The sequence below is a fragment of the Benincasa hispida genome, chromosome 7 (assembly GCF_009727055.1).
Source record: "Benincasa hispida cultivar B227 chromosome 7, ASM972705v1, whole genome shotgun sequence".
Taxonomy (NCBI): Eukaryota; Viridiplantae; Streptophyta; class Magnoliopsida; order Cucurbitales; family Cucurbitaceae; genus Benincasa; species Benincasa hispida.
Window position 1 is genome coordinate 28,106,654 of NC_052355.1, and position 22,358 is coordinate 28,129,011.

Genomic DNA, 22,358 nt, shown 5'->3' on the forward strand with positions numbered 1-22,358 from the left:
TAATAATTATCATTATTTTTTAAAAGTTAAAATGTTAAATTCCCTTTGTTTTCCTTGTGAGTTGTGACCCATGCGAACTTGAAATCATTCATGAATTCATGCTTCATATTATAAATAATAATAATAATAATAATAATAATTATTATTATTATTATTATTATTAAGAAGCTGAGTAATGTTGAGATTTGTTTTGTGTTTTCCTGCTGAATTTTGATGTGTGCATGTATATATAATATATAGGTGAAGTAATAAAAAAATTTCTCATACCAGAATTGACCATATGTGAATATATTTTATAAATGTATAAATAAAAGAAAAATTTTCACCAATAAAAAAAATATCAAACTATTTATAAAAATATCAATAAAGAAAAAATAATGATAGACAGTGATAAACTTATATCAGTTTCTATCACTTAAAAGAGATTAAATTTTTTTATTTTATGTAAATAATTTTTCTTATTTTTTATTTTTATTTTTGAAAATCTCCCTAAATAGAATGTTAAAAGATGTGTGTATGTATATATAAAAAGAAAAGTCAACAATAAAGTAAAAACACGAACTATTTAATCTTAAAATTTATAGATAGTATGAGAAGTAAATTTAGACATTTAAAAATATAGAAATATAATAAAATAATCACAATAATATTTTAACCTAATATATAGGTAATGGGTTGGAGGAGTTTTTTAATACTTCTTTTTTTATATATATATTTTCAACATTATACTCTTTTACTAAACCTATAAATAATTTTCTAATCTATTTTGAAGATGTTTTGCGCCCATATTCAAGATTTAAAAAGTAAAAACAAACACTTAAAAAACTTTAACACCAATAAAATTGCCTTCCACTTGTGTTAAGATGAGTTTTTTAAGTTTTAAACGTGTTATAGGTAATTTTGTATCTAAAAGATGATTCACTAAAATGGAAAAATATGGAAAATATGGATAAAATTGAGGGAGATATGGAGCCAACACCAACCAGGCTTGAGAAATGACACAACTGAAGACAATAATTAATATATTTAAGTCGGGATAAATAATGAAGAGAATTATAGGATAATTAATATATTTGAATTTAATATTTGTTTAGTTGTTATTTAGTTTAACTAGTATTTTAATTGTTATTTTAGAATTAATTAGTTAATTATGTTATTTCCTTGTAACGCTATAAATAAGCAATTTAGGGTTGTATTTAGAAAGAAACTTTTGATTATCAATTTGAATATAGAATACTGTTCTTGGAGAGTTTGCTCTTTAGGGATGAATTTTCCTTCGTTGACCATGAACTTAGCTTAAATATCTTTACATCACAATCGAAGCCTGAAAAAAGAGAAGACAATAAGTAACATGTTAGGCCTCTAAGAATTAAATTTGATATTTGTAAAGTCGAAAATGGTTTCCAGAAAGTTCTCCAGTAATTAATCGACTTTAATTAATGTAACCAAATAATAATGTTGGCTCTCAAAATATTATCAAAATTTGGCTCACTCTTTGTTCAGCCCAAAGAGCTTGTGGGCTCCAAGAATAAAAACATCAATTTCATGACTTATCGAGTCTTTACAATATAGACCACACGATTCAATTTAAACAATTTTTTAAATTAAACAACTCTAAACGCCCCTTTAGTTCTCTCCATGACCCTACATGATTTGCAAGATTCGGACAATTTGGATCATATATACATACATATACAATTGGGAATAGGAAGATTCGAATGATAAATCTCATGGTTATTAGCACACTCGTCCGCCAATCGAACTACACAATACATAGGATAAGTATGGTGTTTAGTGCACAAAAAATAACTCTACAGAAGTAGAAGTAGGGATATTAACCAGGAAAATCCAATATAATGTAAATCTTTTTATAGGACAACTGGCCTAAAAAAGGTAATTTTACTCATTTTATATATTAACCTATGTTTTTTCAGTTTGATAACAAAATATAAAAACTTTGAAATAAAAGTTTGTATTTATATTATTTACATTATTTATGATTTTGACTTTAAAGTTTAGAGAAATGTATTTAATGAATTTTCTAAAATCTCATTTAAAATATGATTTTTTTTTTAATAATAAACTTCTTTATCTATGAATGTAGCTATTATTTTATTTATTGAACCATGCAAATCTCTATACCGTTTTCGACTTATCTACGTACTCTTAATGTTTTATGTATTTGGTCGATTTCTTAACAATTACCTTATTCATCCAAGCCTATATTTTTTTAAAAAATTAGATTTAATTTTCTTTTAAAGCTTGAGCTTCAAGAAAGATGGTAAGCTGGGACCAACGGTTGGAGTTTATATCATCGACAATTCATGAAAAATCCGTAAAATATAAAAACAAAATAATAAAGCATTGAAAACTCAGACCCATTTGACATTTGTCAAAATAGCAGAACTTGGTCAGCGTCAAGGAGCCCAAACCAGCTTCAAGCTTTCCTTCCACCAAGAAACTTTGTCCCTCCTCCTCCTCCTCTTCTTCTTCTTCTTCATTGCCGGTGCCGGCTCTCTTTAATATTCAATTCCCTGCATTGTATGTCTCAATTTTTAAATTTATCAATACCCAATTGCAATATTTCTTCCTTTTTCTTGTCTTTTTTCCCTAATCTTTCTTGGAAATCTCCTCCTCTTTATATGAACCCACATCATTATTACCTCTATGCATTTCCCCTGTTTTGTTTCCATTTTCTATTTCTGTTCAAAGAGAACAAAAAGAAGAAGTTTCTTCTTCTTCTTCTTCTTCTTCATCTTTTGCCACTACAATGGCTTTTAATGGTTTTCACAGGCACCCACTTGGTTATGTGCTAGTAATTGGGATATTTGCTCTCAGTGTGAGTGCCATTGATATCTTTCTTGAATGGAATGTGACCTTGGATTCCACAATCCAACCTGTTTCTCAGCAGCAGCCTGTAAGAATGTTCATTCTGCTATGCTTGATTTTTGATTGAATTCTCTTTGTTTCTCTTCTGATAATGAACGTGGGTTTGTTTTTTAGGTCATTGCCATTAATGGGTTGTTCCCAGGACCTCTGATTAATACCACAACAAATGATTTTGTCCATGTAAATGTCTTTAACAATTTGGATGAGCCTCTTCTTTTTACATGGTATGAAATGAATGATGATATAATGTTTGAGAAACTCTTGTTTTTAAATGGCTGAAATGTTGGATTTGAGTATTATGTTTGCTTGAGCTTTATAATGTAGGAATGGGATACAACAAAGGCTAAACTCATGGCAAGATGGAGTTTCTGGAACAAACTGTCCAATTTTGCCTGGTTCAAATTGGACTTATGTGTTTCAGACCAAGGACCAAATTGGCAGTTTCTTCTACTTCCCATCAATCAACTTTCAGAAGGCAGCCGGAGGATTTGGACCGATTCGTGTCAACAACCGGAACGTGATCGCTGTTCCCTTCCCAAAACCTGAAGATGAGTTTGATCTTCTCATTGGTGATTGGTCTTTTGACAACTACAAGGTAATTGTACTGTTGGACTGGTTCTTGAAGCATGTTGGACTGTTGGGAGTTTTGTTCTTTTTTTGTTTTATTACTTTGGATTTCTTAAGCTTAATGTATTTGATTCCGCACTTAATTTGGATAGATAACCAGATCCATGATGACCAATCCGATAATTGCATTTGATAGCATCCCAAACATCATGTTAATGAATGGGAAGCCACCTTTTGGCAACACTGAAGGAAAAGCCTTTGAATCATTCACTGTCACACAAGGTAATCTAGCTGTTATTGGGCAAGTGCTTCTTCTATATATAATGTAATGGAGATGAAATTTTGAAGTTTCAAAATGCTAAAGTTTCTTGAACTTGAATGATATGGCTTGTAGGGAAGGTTTACAGGTTCAGGATATCGAACGTGGGGACAAGTTTGAGTTTCAACTTCAGGATTCAGAACCATAATATGTTGTTGGTTGAGACAGAAGGATCTTACACCAATCAAACCATATTAGATTCACTGGATGTTCACGTGGGGCAATCCTATTCCGTTCTTGTTACCGCTAATCAGGTCGATGCTGATTATTTCATTGTAGCATCTCCTAAATTGCTGAATGCCACCGAATTTAGCAGCCTCGTCGGTGTTGGAGTGCTACACTATTCCAATTCTGCTGCACAACCCATTGGCCCTCTACCAACTGGTCCTGATCCATTCGACCTTGACTTCTCAGTAAATCAAGCAAAATCGATTAGGCAAGTAAAGTCTTTAAGTTCTCATATATATCCTGGAAGTATCCATTTCTGTAAATTCGTGCTCACTTACACATAATTTGGATCTTATTCTCCAAATCTTCTTGCACAGATGGAACATGACCACAGGAGCTGCAAGACCAAATCCACAAGGAACCTTCAATGTAACAAATGTGACCTTATCACAAACTTTCATTCTCCAAAACTCTGTGGGCATGATTAATGGATTACCACAAGCTGTTGTCAACAACGTGTCTTACCTCACAATTGATACCCCGTTGAAGCTCGCAGATCTCTTAGTCAATGGTTCCGGGGTGTACCAACTTGATGAGTTTCCTGTTCAATCTGTCAATCTTAATGCTTCTTTTGGAGTCTCTGTTGTCACTGGAGACCACAAAGGTTGGATAGAAATTGTCCTTAAGAACAACTGGGAGTTTATAGATTCTTGGCATCTAGATGGTTTTGGGTTCTATGTTGTCGGGTAAGTATAAGAAAAACGTCAGCAACCACTAATTTTAGCAGCATTGCAAACCGATTCTTCTGAACTTAATCATCTTCAGATGGTTCTCTTTATAAAGCTGTTTTTATTTGTGAAGTACTTGGATTCTCATCTATTCAACAAAATAATGCTGTATGACTTCCAGGTTTGGAAATGGAGATTGGACGCCGGAATTGCGTGACACATACAACCTGCTTGATCCGGTTGTGAGATCAACGGTACAGGTTTATCCAGGGGGATGGACCGCAGTTTATGCTTTCCTAGACAACCCAGGAATGTGGAATTTAAGGTCACAACTTTTGAAAAACTGGTTTTTAGGCCAAGAGCTTTACCTAAGAGTTCATGACAGTGATCCTAACCCGGCTAAGGAGCGGCCACCTCCTGCAAATCTCCTCCTTTGTGGTTTGTTCAACTTCCACTGCACATACTTTTTGTTTCTGTTTCTAACATAGCATGTTCTTGTTGTTGCCTAATGCCACAATCCTAGGGATATAATGTTTGGTTCATAGATTCATACACATCTTAAGAAGTTGTTCCCACTTAAATCCCGATATCCTTGAAAACTTTCTAATATTTATATAAGTGACCAATCTGGTATGTTTTGTTTGTTAACAGGAATTTTCAATCAATCATCTGTCCCAGCTAGCGCACACCTCCGACCGTGATTGTGTGACAGTGATTAAGAAGACTCATTAAAGCTATTACTTTTGGTTTGAATACTGTCTGATAAGTCCTATGAGACCTGCAACAGGGGGAAATTCTGTACCTTTATTATTTTACTCACTTTGTCTGTGACATATATACTGTAGAAGTTGTGGTTTGTTCTGGTCACATTTCTTACTGTGCAACTAGCGAAGTCACAGTATATATTGATTCATTAATTTTCTTTTACAAGCTTCTTATCTTCATCACCTTCCATTTTTCACTTTTCTAATATCAATAGTTGAAAATGCATAAAAAAAGAAGTTAGATTAAGGAAGGAAAAGTTTTAGGGGGAAAAAAAAAAAAAAAAAAAAAAGGAAGAAAGAACGGGTTTTAGGAAACTTAAAACTAAATTTAGTGTTAAGCAGGTAGTTGGGTTTAACAAAACAAACACATATGAAACAAAATCATGAAAAATAAGGAAAACCCAATAATAGCCTCATGACTTTGACCACACATTGAAAACCTCCAAACTACCCCAATTTGATCCATTGACCTTTAGCTTACAAGCTGGAGTTTGGGATTTAGTCCATACGATTTTACTAAACTCCTCAAAATTAGCAAACAAATCCTCCAGTTTCCAGCCATGGCCAACCTCTCAATATCCCCCTGTTTGTGTGTGATGTCGACATAACCCTTATCTTACTTGAGAAGAAAGATGGTTATACTTTAGATTCAATGTAGGGAAAGACATTTGAGACCAGAAAATTAATTAAGCCAACTGAATGAATAAAGAGAGAGTAGTAAGAAACAAGTTGGGTTTTGAATGAGCTAATGAGAAGCCACTGGACCATATTAAATGTGTTTGGGTTGTAAAGTACAAAAATCAATAATCCAGATCTTGCTTAGGTTTTGTTGGGTGTGGTAGTAACTAACAGAAGAGTGGACCAAAGTGCAAAGAAAAGAACAAAACTTGGGTAACGGGTGAGCATTATTTTAAAAGTATTTTGATAGTTTAGAGAGGAAAAAAAGACAAAAGGTGGATTCATGTGCAAATTGCAGTTACTCACTGGCTTTCTGTACTTGTTAGTCTATTCTTGTCACCAATCAGAAAGAGAGAGAGGGATGGCTTTCCTTGTCAATGAAAGAATGCAACCAAAAACATGACTTTTGGAGATGGTGGTGACAAGACCAAGCCAAACATCCCTCTCTAAGTGATTATCACATTTACTCCAACTGAAAGAAGAGCAAAACAAAGTAAAAGGGAAGAAAAAGAAAGAAAGAAAGAAAGATGCCCTTCATGCAATTTTCATGACCAAAAAGCTTAGAGGCAATTCTAACAATGCGTTTCAGAAAACAATTTCATTAGTTCCATTATAACAACATTTTATCAAAGTTGGGGGTAAAGAAAGAATGCAAAATAAAAATTAAAAGAATTTGATGACAATGAAAGGTAAATTTTCAAACAAAAGTAAAATGTAAAAAAAATAAATAAATGAAGAAGATAAATTCACATAATCACATCAAGTCGATCATCAGAAACAACGATGGAAAATCAAATCTTTTAGGGGGGAAAATTTTTAGAATTGTTATGCATCCTTAGTAATGACAGTCAACCAAAGTCCTGGCAGGAAAAACAAGTGGCTGCTGCTGTTGTTTATTATTATTATGTTGTTGTTGTTGTGGCTGCTGCTGTTGTTGCTGTTGTTGGTTTGACTTTATCAAGAACTTGGATTCTCTTTGATCATGTTCTTGAGGAGCAGGAAGATTGAGATCCAAATCCAAAGAAATTACACTTCTTTGCCTCTTTGGTTGTCTTTGTTCCTCACCTTCCATGTTCATCGGAGTCAGAGACAACGCGGTGTTCGTCCCGACTGGCATGGCACGGTGGCGCCTCATATGGCCTCCCAAGGCCTGCCCAGATGTAAATTCAGCCCCACAAATAGCACACTCATGAACCTTAGCCTTGCCACTGCTATGCAAACTTCCCCTCTGATTCAATTGCAAAGAAAGTGACTGTGTGATATTGTTCTTGAATTGTATCTCTTCATCATCTGAAGACAAAAGAATCTTCTTTTCAGCTTCCATGGCTTTAGGCTTCTTATGACTAGCCCTATGTCCTCCCAATGCTTGAAATGAAGGGAATGTCCTATAACATGTCTTGCACTCATAAGCATAGCATCTGACCCCACCCTTTTCATTTCCGACTGCAACATTCTCCGCCGTGAATCTCCGAACATTATTGTTAAGATGATGAAACGGTCCAGTATCGACTTGTTTCGGCGGTGGGGAACAAGGGGGTCTCCCTTGAGCAAGGAGAATAAGACAATTAGCCATGTCTTCTTCTTCTTCAGAAGTGGTGGTGTTAAATTGCTGCAATTCAGCAGAGGATGAAGAAGGAGAAAAATTGGTATTGATGTGATGATAATCATTGTTTTCTGCTACAAAATTAGAATCATCATCATCAACAACAAATCCTCCTAATTCCCCACTTGAAGAATTGGTTGGAACAGCAAAAGGGATTGGAGAATGAAGCCTTTGGCGCTTGGTTCTCTTTCCTTTGGCTATCAGAGCTTGTTCTTTGGACCCCATAACTGAATCTTGATGATCAACTTCCATTCTTCCCTTCTCCCCACCCTCCAAAAGGCAAAAAAATGGAAAAAAAGAAAAAGGGAGAAGAAATTGGTGGGTGGGGAAAAGGAAGAAATGGGGAAAGAGAGTAATGATAGGATGAAACTATGTATATATATATAAATAGATAGGATGATGTAATTAATATCAATGGATCTCAATGGAACAGTAAAGAAAGATCAGTGAATGTTTTTTTTCCTTTTATTGGGTATTGTATTGGAAGGGTGAGAAATATATGTAGAAAAAGGAGGGGTAAAAAGGAAGAGTTAAAAGGGAAGAAGAAGAAGAAGAAGAAGAAGAAGAAGAAGAAGGGGTAGAGAATGAAAAGACACAGAGCCATAAAGTAAAACTAAAAACAAACAAATTGTGTAACAGAAAGAGTGCAAATTTAGATAGACAGAGGCAGTGTTGAAGAATATTGATGGAGGAAACAGGCAAGTTTGTTAGTTTTAAAGCCCGTTTCACACTCTCTTTCTCACACTTTGCCAACCCACTTTAACAAGAGATACAAAATGAAAAGAACCCAATAATATACTAAAAATCTTAACACAAAAATTAAAAAATTAATCCCCCCCCCCCAAAAAAAAAAACCAATGGTAATTCCAAGAGTTTTCTAATTTAAGGGAATTTAAAGTTTTCAGTATTAATTAGCTCGTGTTGGCAAATTGACAGAAGGCTAAATTCATGGTTAAGAAAGAATCGCCAGAAATGGTGGAGAGATTTTAAGTCCAAAAACAATGGAAGTTTATTCTTCTGTGGTTTGGTTGGACAGTGGGTGTACCCATCGCTACTTCAACCACGTCTTGTTCAACAAAACATCACACACTCAATTATTGAATTATTATTTTTTTTTTCATGACAGGTAATCTATGTTTTTTAATTCGAAAATTTTTACTGATAGAAAAAATGTCAAAATATTTACAGAAATAGCAACAAAAAAAAAAAAAAAAATTGATAAACACTGATAAATTTCTATCAATTTCGATCACTGACACTTTTCTATCAACCTCTATCAAAGAAGATTAAAATTTTGTTATCTTGTGTAAATAGTTTCTCTTATTATTATTATTATTATTATTTACTTTTTGATTATTAATTAACTTTAAATCTATTTTTTATCCTTAATTTAATAAATTAAAGTTTGTTTTATTCTACTAGTTAGTAAATAGTTATTAAAATGTAGAATTTTTTCTATTTGCTGTGATATGAAAAGAAAAAAAAAAAAATCTTATTAACATAATGGTTAAAAATTTTTAGTAGTAGAAATATGTTGGTAGGAGCTCTTTTTAAATAATGTCAAATGTGTAGGTGTGAGTGTTATCTATTAATTTTAGTTTTAAAATTTTAGTAAAGTATTTATTTTGAAATGTTTGTATTATTATTTTTTAGTAAAACTATGGCTTGGTGAAGGGTTTGAAAGATTTGGAATGGTTATCGGCTAAGCTATGCTTAAATTGTGAAGCATTTATTTTAGTCTTTTAACTTTTAAAGGCTAATTATATTATGGTCTTAACTATTATTTTATTTTATACTAAAAAATTATGGTGTAGTACTCAAATATTCGATATTCGTCTTAGTCAACTTAAGTAGATATCCGACTCAAAAAAGAAAAAAGAGATAGTTCAAATCTCATTTTAGTCTCAGAGCTTTTAAGCTTCTTGTATTTTCGTCTATAAACTAAAGTAAATTAAATCCTTAAATTTTTAAGCTTGTTTTATTTTAAACACCGTTTAGTAACCATTTTATTTTTTGTTTGAAAAATCAAGCCTATGAACATTACTTTCACATCTAATTTTCTTTCTTTGTTATCTACTTTTCACAAATGGTAGAAAAAACATGGCAAATTTTGAGAACTAAAATAAGTAGCTTTCAAAAAATTGTTTTTGTTTTTGGAATTTGGCTAAGAATTCAACTACTGTATTTAAGAAAGATGCAAATCATGATAAGAAATGTGAATGAAATATGCTTAATTTTCAAAATGAAAAAACAAAAAAAACAAAATGATTACCAGATATGATATTAGTTATTAGATTTTCAAAAGGTTCTATTTTAATTAAAAACTTTTAGAAAAGAATTTTTTTTTTTGTCTTTTCTTTGTTACTTTACATGCCATTAACTCACTTTACACATAATACATATTACTCAAAACCATATTATATATATTCATTAAAAACAAATTTTGGGGGTAAGTTAGATCTACAACCTTTGAAAGTTTACAACACTAAATTAAATTAAATCCTCACAATCATTTAAAGACTAAAACATACATTTTAAAACTTTAAAATCAATAAAATAAAATAATCGAAAGTTTATGAAGTAAAATCGAGTTTAATTTAGAGAAAAAAAAAAAAGAAAAAGAAAAAAAAGAGATTACTTTAGGTGAAGGGATTGTGCATGAGATGATTGGAGTGCAAGCCTGTACCCACGGAATCTGCGGTGCACCCACTACTTCCTTCTACTCTCTCTCTCTTAAATATTATTTTGCCTTTTTATTTTCTTCACTTTGCATGGCCACTCATTTTTTAATTTTCTTTTTTTTTTCTTTTTCAAATAGTAAAAAAAAAAAAAAAAAAAACACAACGATGACGGTAGTTACAATTAAACTAGTCAAATCGAACATAACTCAATTGACATACGAGTATATGAGTAACGAGGTCTGTGGTTCGAATCTCCTTATCCTCAGTGATCAATTGTACTAAAAAATATTACAATTAAACTCTCAAATTTTTAATTGTAAAAATTGGTCACTCAAACTTACGTAATTATGAAAAGGGTTTAAATTTTATCATTTAGGGTTTCAATTTTTGAAATTATTGTAAGTTTGAGGGTACAATTTTAACATTTGTAGAAATGTGAGGATTTAATTTTTACGATTGAAATTTTGGGAGTGTAATTTCAAATGCAACTATATTCAAGAGTGTTCTTTTTGTAATTTGGCCTTTTGTTGGGTTTCAAAACAAACTTTGCCCATAATAACAATAACAACTGGGTTTTCACATGCATATCCCTTCATTTGGGAGTTATAGAAGCTGCATATTTCATCAAACTTTATATAATGATTGAATTGAAATTAATAATGTCTTTTTTTTTTGTTTTTTTTTTTATTTTTTTTTATTTTTGATTTTGGAAGAAGTGATTATAATTAAAGATTGTTTTTAAATATAGAAAAATGAGCTTTATAAATATAATAAAATGTTAATATCTTATCAATAATAGACGTCTATTAATGTCTATCATAGATAGACAATGATATTTTACTATATTTAAAAATATTTTCAACAGTTTTGCCATTTAAAATAATTATCCTTTAATTAATGAGTTTATACTTTCAAGTGTCAACTTTTACATTTTATATAGTTTTACATTATCATAAAAATTTGTTCATTTTTATATTTTTGGAAAGAAGAAAATTTGTTAATTTTGAAGGAACTTGATTTTAGAGAGTGAAAGAATATAAAAACAAAAGCACTTCTCTCTCTTTTAGTGCAACAAAGGGGAGTATCGATACTTGAATCTTCAATAAAAAGTATATGTCAATTATTGTTAAATGATACTCATATTGGTTCTATTACAATGTTTTCAAAGAAAAATAATAATGATGAAATAAATCATCCTATCATATTTAACAAACAATTACCCAAATTGGAAGACTATACCATATATTTTATTTTAAGACTATTATAATTCACACCAGTGATGTTTTAACCAATTATACCATTGTTGGATTTAGATTGGAGACTATATTGTGTTCAAGGTTTTGTTTTAGGCTTTTAGCATTGATGGAAGAATATTAAAACTCATGAAAATCTCTAAAGAAAAGAAAAACCAAATTATTTACTATTATGTTTCTTATAACTAATAATACAATGTCCAAACTATCACGGGGTTGGTCTTGTGGTAAAAAAGGAGACATGGTCTCAATAAATAACTAAAAAGTCAAAAGTTCAATTCACGATGGCTCACCTAATTCGGAATTAATTTCCTATTAGTTTTCTTAACATCCAAATATTGTCTATTGATCGAAAAGTTAGACATTCAAATCTTTTGAAGTACAAAAAGATAAAATCAATAAAATTAGACCTCTTATAGTTTATCTTAAAAAATGATCGGAGATAAATAAATGAATTAAATAGTAACCTCAAGAACATAAGGTCTTCTTTGGACAATTATAAAATAGAACCAAATCAAGATGTGGATAAGTGAGTATCTTTAGGCAATTACTGAATGTGCTCATAATTAATTTGCACAACTGTGCTTTGTTTCCAACAAAAGACACACATCATGAGGGCCTTTATATATATATATTGACTCAGCCATCCATACACACACTCAACCTTTGTTAAGTTAAATTAAATTATTTGAACAAATTTCATAGGTCATTACCAAAAACACAAGCATGCTTCATTATCCTTACATCTTTTGTCATTTTTGTAAATAATATTCAATAGACCATCTTTTAGTCTATTGATATTATTATAATTTGTTAGATTACAAGTAATTCCTTTGGATAATCATTTTGTTTTTTATTTTTTTTTAAATTAAAGCTATTTTCTCTCAATTTTTTTACCATGATTTACATCTTTTTTAAGTATAATGATTGAATTCTTAACCAAATTTCAAAAACTAAAAACAAATGTTTAAAAGATACTTTTGTTAGTTTTCAAGATTTGGTTTGATTTTTTAAACCATTGGTAAAAAGTAGATAACAAATGAAGAAATTTGGAGGTAAAAATAATGTTTATAGACTTAATTTTCAAAAACAAAAACAAAAAACCAAAAACCAAATGGTTACCAAATGAGATCTAAACTTCCAGGTTTGTGTCTATTAAGTCTCTAACTTTAAAAGGTGTTTAATAAATTATCAAACTTTCAATTTTATATTTAGCAAGTCCATAACAATTTCAGTATATATATATATATATATATATATTAAAATTAACAAGTCCATTAGACATAAAATTAAATTTAATATCTAATAGGACACCAAAATTTTTAATTTTATGTAAAATAAATTTGTAATTATTAATTAAGACACAAACACGAAAGCTTAGAGACTTGAGCTTTTGTAATTAGGGTTTAAGCAAGATATATTACAAGCTTGGAACAATTAAAGTTTGCTAATATTTGAGATTAGGTTGTATAGGAATGACAAATAAAGTCTTAAGAGTTAAGAGTGGTGGACTAGTTAGCTATGTTTCATGATGTGGAAGTTAGATTGATGGAATTAAGAACCTAGTTGCTTAAGAAATATTTCAATGAAAGTGACCCATTACTTATATAATCGGGCCAAAGTTCGTGCCATTTGAAAATCTCTTAGAGTTGACTTGATACTCAACAAAGTGATTGATTGTACACAAATATTCTTTTTAAAAGCATATACTTGAGTAGTAGGATAATTATTTTTAGAGTAATTACATTGTGCAAGTTAGAGGCTAGTATTTGTATGAATATAATCTCTAAATTCACATAGAAAAAATTATAGATCAAAATATAAGCCATGAAAAATAATATTTCTTTTCTTTTAGTTGACACTAATGGATCTTTGATCTTACCAAACACAAATATGTATGAAAATAATGCATGGTAACGCATGATGAAAACATTTCATAAGTTAAAATGTTACCCGTGGTCTTTTATAATTGTTTCAAAACTACTAATAAAGTGCAATTCTTTTAGAATACTGGACAAATTTTGAACTTGAATCGATATGATGATGACTTGAAATAGTATAGTGATCCTAATTTTTATTTTAGTTTACCATCACACTAGTATATATAATATTTTTTATCCAAAATTCAAATTGATTTCTACTACATAGTAGTTTTAAAATATTTATAAAACTCATTAGAATATGATTTTGTAAAAAAATGGTTGACTTAGGTGTCTTGATTTTATTGGTTGAGAGAGCATGATGCATGTATAATTGACGGGTATAAGGTGGATCCTTAATCCTTATTTAGAATATATATTTTGTCTCAAATGGTGAGGGGAAAGTCAATGGTTTTACAAGATTTTGGTGTTAAGTGAAGAATAATTTGGTGTGTCATAATATATTTGAATGTGTGTGGCACGTTAAAAAAGGGAATGCCTAAAAACAAACTTTAAAATGCAAATGATTTGCAAAAACATTAAATCAACGGTTGAAATGAAGCCACATGTCATCCTATTTTCGATCAATAATTATAAAGAATAAAATATGAAAGATTTGAAGTGAAGCGTGGGAATATTAATTAGAGCTAGCTTGGAAGCAAGTCATGAACAACTATGTGTGCAAGTGACTATAACCAACTTTCCCATTATATTTAATGCTACATGTATTTTTTTTTTTATTATTATAATTATTGAAAGGAGACTCAATCTCAATCTCCCTCAAAAGTCTGCCTTTTTTCTTTTTCTTATCTATGGTTTTAATATTTTTGAATTTAGTGATAAATCCCAATCATTTGAAAACTTCTAATTACATGTGAGTATTTAAAATGGTCAATGAGATAATGAAGGATGATTGGTTTACCAGTCTCTTTAAAATCCATCATTATTGGGATCTCAAAAATGAAAAGCAATGCAGTAGCGTATTCCAAACATCTCTACTTCTGAGGCATCCAAACTTTTCATCTTTCGAATGGATTTTGATAACGGATAGAAATATAAATTATCGTACCTTTTTATTTAGAATAATTAGGAAAATTTAAATAAAAATACATAACTTTAATGTGAAATTCATGTAAAAAAATTGCTTTGCGTTCATGCATTTACAAAACTTATTATCCTAAAAATTATAAAATTTAATATCTTTTGAATGCAAGATTTCTGATGAAAAAAAAGCAAAAACAAACCAAAGAAACAAAAGCTACAGCCGTGGACGCATATGAATTGATCAAATCAACTCCAAATTTTGCATGCAAAAAACTATGTGACGAGCAGAAACATGAAGAGAGAAAAAGACAAATGCATGACCGGTAGATGTCAAATCAAAATGCAAGTTGGTAGCCGATGAACCTGTGACGCGAGTAGTCGACGCAGCAGAGCATGGAATTAAATACAAACATGTCAAAGCATTATTAGGAAGAGGCAATGAAGCTTCCATTTGACGCCTATAAATAGCTCATCCGAAAATTGTCTAAGAAGGAGACTTCTCAACTAAAGATTGGTTGAAGCACTACCCAAATTCTTCTATTATTCCACCATTATCGTCCACCATTCAAGCTTTTTTCTTTTTAAGAATTCTGAGTGAGAACTCAATCTTCTTCTCTGAAACAAGAGAAAACTCCATCATCTATTGAAGCAACCACTATACAAGCCAAAGGAAGAAAGCGATTGCACCTACTGCTTGACACTTTCATTCTCTGCTCCTTATTACATTTTTCCTGTGATCTTATTTTTATCAAGTTATTTGAGATTGAAAAACTCATGTGCGTTAATATAAATATGATCTATTCCATATTCAATCCATCCATGTCATTCCTTTCCTTTATCATGAGCAATTTTCGTCAATGGCTTGAGGAAGTTAAACCAACATTTTTACCAAGTCTTGCATAAGTCAAAGTTCATCTTTTTTAATGTGTGCATATTAACATTGAATAAATTGATTGAGAAATTGGTTTAAGTAAAAATAATCAACTGCTTGAGAGAATATGTGTCTGACACTGTGAAACTTATAAAACAAGGAAAGGAGTGACTTTAGACATAAAATTAACATTTTTGTCTGAAATTAACCAAACATGCATCCTAGAAATAGAGTATTGTGGCTTAAAAACACTAAGACATGAGTCTTTTATGAGATAACGATATGAACGCATGACTTAGGCATAACTTAGAAAAATGTTAGTAAATCTTTCTCAATCTTTCTCAATCCTGCTTTATTCATTGATATTTCTTTCATATTTCACACATGCTATTTCAAGGTGTTTGCAATTGTCATCACCACCTTCACTTCCACAACCATTCGACGAATCATCAGTCACTATCGCTTACATTATTCACCAGCATACACTTCCACCACATTTGTACTTAGTCAAATTAGATTAACTGTATAAAGCATTCTCAACGTATAATTAAGATCTCATTTCATTAGATCAGGCATTAGGCTCAAACACATCTTAGTCGATTGTCCCTATGTTTGACCCTGAACTCACCATAACTCTATTTTGACTTATACTTGGATCTTAATAGGAAAAACATTGCATCTAGTTTAGATTATTTGTTTTATTTGTTAATTAAGACATGACATAAGGCCATAATTTCTTTAACCATACTGAAGCAACATGCTTGTTGGTAGGCAATTCAAGTTTTGTTTTATATTTGCAGATTCAATGAGTTCAGTAAGTATGCATTTGGTAAGTCTAGATTTCGGTTTTGAAAACTGTTTTATGATTCTGTGATCCAAACAGTGAAAATTTTAAAAACAACATTTTTATATTTTACGTGCAACAAATTTTGAATTCAAAATTTAAAATGCAAAATTACATTAGAAAAGATTATAAAAACAATAATAAATATGGTATTTCATTTAATAAACTCAATTATTTTTGTGAAATTAAAATATATATTATATAAGATATTATATATTATATGATATTACAAAATAAATATTATACAAAAATTTTAACATAAATAAGTTCATAAATTAACCAATGATAGTTTATATTCAACCTAATTTCCAGTGAGTACCTATGATTATTTTATGGTTCATAAATATATTATCAAAAATATTTTGAAAAATTGTTCAAATTTAAAGTTAATTTCTGAATCTGTTTTGGAAACATGAAGTGCAATTTTATTTTCTTTGAATCATTTGTTTTCAAATTACCTACCAAATACGTCCTTATTTTTTCTTCTTTTTGCCATGAAAGAAGTTTTTTTTTTTTTTTTTAATAAAAAAAAAAAAGAAAAACCACTCCCTCTCCTTTTTCTTCAAACCCAAGTAAGGAAGATGGAAGAATAATGGTCATTCTCTTATCAATTCCAAAAACTGACATGATATCAGATCTAATATTTTCGAAAACAGTACAATTAAATAATAATGGATGCATCAAAAGAAAGACTTTTTTGTTTTACTTGGCCAAATTTGTGAGGATATGAAAAAACAATTACTAAAAAATTAGAACATGAAAGTTGCATACCTTGCACGAAACACACAGCATGGCCCCACGGAGAAGAGGAATTTTCTCCTTATAAAAGCAATGAGAAGGTCTGAGTATATGTTATGTAAATAAAAGAAAGAAAAATGAAATGTAGATCATTTATAAAAGCCCTTCATCACCAAAAGTCTCTACTTTCAGTTGTACAGTCCATCCATCTAGGAGTAGGACCCAGTTCAAAATAAAATTGTGTGTTCAATCCCCATCATTGACATAACTGAAAAAATAATAAGAGGCTATGAAGGATTATTCATGCCCACTTTTCCTCCCTTAGAGAGGTGGGTGTGAGTAGAAGGGTGGCAAAAAGAAATAGCAGTCAAAACATCACTGATGGAGAAAGCTAGATCAAGTCGAAGAATTCTTTTATTGGAGTATTGACCAAAGATATAGCCCATCTAAAACTTGGATTTTTCAGGGAAGAGGAGAAATAAGAGATAGATAAGCCAAACTACCAAATTGCATCGAACTATGTAGATTATAGGGTAAAGAATATGTTAGAAGAAGATTGAATATATTTCAATTATTGAGCTTCTTGTGCAATAGATATATTAGAAAAAGATTCAATATATATCAATTTATCAATCTCAACTTTTTAATTTAGCATACTGTACAATGATGAATATGACAATTGCACTTGATACGGCGTAAGTTTCAATATTTGAGATAGACATTTCTGTCACTTTCACTAAACGAAAGCAATTAGTTCAGGATGACATAGGCATAAGGAAATACCATTTCAGAGAATATGGCTACTCATATATCCGAGGCTCCACAAATACTGCTGTCGTCCTTGGAGGCACCATGAAGCATCCTGTGGATGGCTCGTATGTTGAATTTTTTACAATGGGATCGGTTGACATTAACTGCCATATTTACAGATAAAAAGTTAAAAGATAGAAAATAGAGAACACTAGGTTTAGATGAAAAAACCTAGAACAGGGAGAAAAAACCACGATAGAGAATCTCTTTTAATATTTTTAACAATGTTACAATAGAAGTATGGGCTCTAGCAAGCCCTAAAATAAAAAAGAAAATAAACCTAGGATACAGTAAAATACAAAAATATCTTTGGAGCTATAAACTATCAACAAAGGCCCTTATTTCCAACATTTCTAACAATTATTTACAAAGCCTTTTCTTGGTTGGGGGGAGGAGCTGATGAAACGTGGTGACAATTTACATAGCATGTAATCAAAGCCTAATTAGGTCTTTTGACGTTGACATGGCACAAATGATAAAGATAAAAGCTATATTTACTTAACAATCTCTTTTGAAGCCAAGCACTGTTAGGATCTCAAGAGAGTATTTACCTGAATGGGATGTAATTGAAGAGTCCTTGCCCGCAATGCAGGACAAGGAAATGAAATCTCAGTTGGACGTGCATTAACCACAACAACAATGTACGAGTAGCTGCGGATAACATGAGATAAGGGTATTATTATGAGTAAAATCCTCGATAGAAGAAGAGAAGGCTACTCTACGCACATTGAATCCAGCTGACTTAACCCTGGAATGCCTTCGTGCCCATCTTCAATGCTCATCACTATCAGTCCAGGTATAAGTGATGCACCTGAGTTGTGGAAACGGACTCGTCTCTATACACACAAAAAGGCAAATGCACTTCACATCACAAGCACTACACGTAGGTTTCATGTTTTAACAATTCTAGAGAAACTAAACGAAGATGAAGATTAGTAGCTTAACATTTCAACAAAATGACCCCAGTTCTGTTTGAGGAGTTGAAGAAATAGTTGGAATGATTATAATTACTCTGAATAAACAAGAAGCTTTTGAGATAGTGACAATCTAAAATCCTACGAAATTTACAAATGGTCCTGGACTCAAAATCTATTTACCTTTATTTCTAGCCCAATTTTATAATCAGTACAATATCCATTAAATAGTCAATATTTTTAAGACTTTTGGACAGTTTGACAAGATAAAATTTCAGATGTGTAGCAACTGATAAATCAAAGAAGTTGAGGTAGACTGTAGATATGACATAAAGTAGAAGCGTAGGCCACAGGAAGTCATGATGCAAGATCATTCAGGTAAGGAACACTAGATAAAGTAAACATGTAAACAAAGGCAGGCAAAGCCATACAACCCCGTTGAAACTCAATATCAGAAGGGATGAACACAGCAATTCCAAATTGGATGCAAGAGGAATCTAAGAAAAGAAAAAGAGAATCTAAGAAAAGAAAAAGAAGGAATAGCATTTACCTAAAGAAAACCTTCCCAAAAGCAAAAACTTTCTTAATTCCACAACGAGCACATTTTTATCTAGATCCATCTTTTCATTATGCTCTTAGCTTATGACATTATATGTAATAGCTGAAACCTCAGGAACCGATGGTGCAATTTCAGGTCCAGTTTAACTGGTTCAGCCATATCATTTAAATTTTGCACGTTAAAAAGTAGAAATTGAAATAAAACAGTGTATATTGTAGACCAGCGTGAATCAAGTAATGATGCTCTGAGCCACCTTGACAGTATTCTCCCGTAGCATGATTTATGTGGCTCTTGTACAAAATAAAGTTGTACAAGATAAAGGCCATTTTATTAAATATAATGTCAAGTCCTTAAGATTAATCAACTGATTAAAAATGAAATTTTGTATTTCATCCGACTATTGGTCTTAAATAACCATTCTCACCTGGATAGCATTAGATGTCTTCAAACGGAAAAGGGGTGAAGAGTATCTGATTTGTAACAGATTTGTGCAATTTTCCACAGCAGCAAGAATATGAGTTTTACTAGGCTTGAAGGAGGGATCAGCCAATCTAGGTTTTATTCTGAAATGGAAGGCATCATTAGCAAAGGTTTCCAGTAAACATATGCAACGGAAATTTTAAAAAGTACAGGAAGACAGTGGCTAGTCCAAACAATCAAAAAGATGTTCAGGCAAATAATTAATTGGATTACTGGCCACTGGGACAAGTTCCATCTATTCCAGATTCCAGAAGGCAAAGGAATAGTTGTAGAATATATGCTACTCAAAATCAAATAGCTAACACGTCAAGATATGTCAAAATATTGTAAAACTTACAGGGGCCAATTGTATTCGTTCTTCTCTTTTGGAGGAAGGCCAACGCCCCAATTATTTGTCGTGTACGTGAAGTCGAGTCTGATTTTGTGAAAGAAAACATCAATTCAAGGTAAGCCAAGATACACCCTTACTGGCAGTAAACCTTATTCAGTTAGAGAAAATGGGATTTGGATACCCAATGCATATATGTTCCAAATAATGTACCGTATTGGATTTGCCAAAAAGTAGAGAACAAAAAAACAACAGTACTAGACTCTGAAGTTGACACCCTCAACGTCTAATTACTTTTGAAAGGTTAATACATCATTGAACGAAATAAAATTAGAACAGGACCTGTTGAACCAATCACCAGAGTTGTATGAATCACGATCCATTGATTTTGAGCGTAGTAATTCATCACCACAGTGGAAAAATGGTATTCCCTTTTAGAGGAAGAGAGTAATTAAGTAACCAGAATTACAGAACCAAAAATCATAAATAATTAATTTGGTCTTTAATTTGATGCTGTCTTATAACTATGCCAATGCCCATAATATTAATCAAACAATAAAAAGAAAACATGGTTTCATTTTTCAGATCTACATGTCACAGTCAACTTGATCATGAAGTTGAAGAGCCAAGAACATGTAAAATTCTATGTCCTGCATCAGGCATCCATGACCTGGATCACTTGCGATACAATTTCCACATCTAGTTAATCTGTTGATTCGATACATAACAATACCAAGTTTAGTGTCATCTACAAACACCATGTCGGTAAGGCCATCCCATTTACTAGGTATGTTAAACTTTCATAATAGTAAAAATATTCCAGTAGCCACGTCTGAATAAATTCAATTTCCAGAATAGTTTATAATTTCTTAAGGCGCATGAACATGGTTTCCTGTGAAATAAGTTTCTTCTGATTTACACATTTAATGCCTTGAACTTTGAAGATAATAGGAGAATTAACATCGTAAATATGAAGACTACCAACTTTCATGATTTATTAAAATTAAATACCTGTGATAGTGCTATAATACTGGTGGCTAAATGATTAATCCTGCACCTATCATCCACGGCAATGTTCCTTGGAGTCTACAGGAAAGAGGCTATATGCAGATTCAGCTCTTAAAAAAACCAGTATAATTCACAAAACCAGTTCATAATACCTTCAAACTCACGATGTCGAATAGAGTTTCATTATCATGAGCAGAAACATAATTCACCTGAAAATTAATTGAGAATGTCAAATGCATGGCTGAGTGTCACGGTCATGCTTGTCCAGGGCCTGTTGCCCATGGCCGCATGCCCAATCCAACCCCCTTCTAACATACTTTCATATCATGTATTGTATTAGCTTAGTTAGCTTGCTTTCTTTACATTTTCATTGTAAGTGGTCACTCACCCTTTTGCATATGCAAGGGTGCTAGTTGACTTTTTTGTTCAGAATGCACTATATGGGATAAGACTAATCATCACTTCCCCATACCCGGAGTAGTACTCTATAAAGCTATTGTTGTTGTTTATTGCTTTCTAGTCTACTACAATCTTTCTTTCTTTATTCACACTCACAAAAACTGCTTACGAAAACCTTCTCTCCAAACCCGTTTTCCCTAAAACGGGAGTGGAGGTTGCGAGAGGCACTCGGTGTGCCACCGGCAGTCCGTATTCGAATTGGCTGACTTGTTCGTGAGCGGGAACAAGTGTCGCACAATCGCTAAGAGAAGCTCCCGAAAGAGCGATTGTGACAGTTGGTATCAGAGCCAAGTTGGCTCATAGTGGGAAAGATCAGTGATCATGTCGGCGACGAAGAACCTGAACAAGTCCCACGTGGATAGGTTGGTAGAGATGGAAGAGAAAATGCTCTACCTGAGAGAGGTCCTGGATAGTATCTGTTTCCTAGAGACTCGGCTACAAGAAGTTGTTGAGAAAGCCGATGGAATTGATGCGGTAGTGGGCCGCCTAGACGGATTACCCGTCAGAGAACTGATGATGAGGGTATAAGCTCGATCCGCCTTCACTTACACAATTTCTTGAGTTAGACCTAAAATAGACCCTTGAGACCAAAAGGGCACGGTCCGGCAGCTTTGAACGTGGCGATAACTCATCGGGCTCTGTTGCCCACATAGAGGAGCGCGTCGAAGAGTTGGACGGCTCCCAAAAAGCAATACTTCAGATGGTAACCGATTTGTCTGAAGACTTTCGGTCGG

The 22,358-nt window shown here is 32.0% G+C and overlaps 3 protein-coding genes across 7 annotated transcripts in view; 1 reads left to right on the forward strand and 2 right to left on the reverse strand.

Annotated features, from left to right (window-relative positions):
- The first annotated feature begins 2,364 nt into the window (after nucleotides 1-2,364).
- On the forward strand, nucleotides 2,365-5,598 carry LOC120081200 (monocopper oxidase-like protein SKU5). The gene is made up of 8 exons (XM_039035899.1): nucleotides 2,365-2,917; nucleotides 3,004-3,113; nucleotides 3,214-3,484; nucleotides 3,609-3,738; nucleotides 3,851-4,211; nucleotides 4,321-4,689; nucleotides 4,853-5,109; nucleotides 5,323-5,598. Exons 1-8 carry the CDS (start codon nucleotides 2,771-2,773, stop codon nucleotides 5,370-5,372), a joined length of 1,695 nt encoding a protein of 564 aa, XP_038891827.1. The 5' UTR covers nucleotides 2,365-2,770; the 3' UTR covers nucleotides 5,373-5,598.
- Nucleotides 5,599-6,211: 613 nt separating this feature from the next.
- LOC120081201 (zinc finger protein ZAT5-like) lies at nucleotides 6,212-8,455 on the reverse strand. Its single transcript, XM_039035900.1, has one exon. It carries the CDS (start codon nucleotides 7,966-7,968, stop codon nucleotides 6,949-6,951), a length of 1,020 nt encoding a protein of 339 aa, XP_038891828.1. The 5' UTR covers nucleotides 7,969-8,455; the 3' UTR covers nucleotides 6,212-6,948.
- Nucleotides 8,456-14,702: 6,247 nt separating this feature from the next.
- The window catches only part of LOC120081496 (pullulanase 1, chloroplastic), a 38,611-nt gene continuing 30,955 nt past the window's right edge, over nucleotides 14,703-22,358 (reverse strand). The window contains exons 21-31 of one of the 5 annotated variants that reach the window (XR_005482862.1): nucleotides 21,318-21,374; nucleotides 21,169-21,243; nucleotides 20,500-20,588; nucleotides 20,167-20,244; nucleotides 19,774-19,912; nucleotides 18,603-18,712; nucleotides 18,428-18,527; nucleotides 17,850-17,980; nucleotides 17,240-17,334; nucleotides 17,100-17,147; nucleotides 14,703-15,228 (exon numbers count right to left, since the gene is read on the reverse strand). Coding sequence is in view for 2 of the 5 variants with exons in the window: in XM_039036442.1 (XP_038892370.1) it covers nucleotides 17,867-17,980; nucleotides 18,428-18,527; nucleotides 18,603-18,712; nucleotides 19,774-19,912; nucleotides 20,167-20,244; nucleotides 20,500-20,588; nucleotides 21,169-21,243; nucleotides 21,318-21,374 (762 nt within the window). In the remaining 3 variants the exon portion in view is untranslated. The other 4 variants (XR_005482861.1, XM_039036442.1, XM_039036441.1 and 1 more) reach the window with 4 other exon arrangements.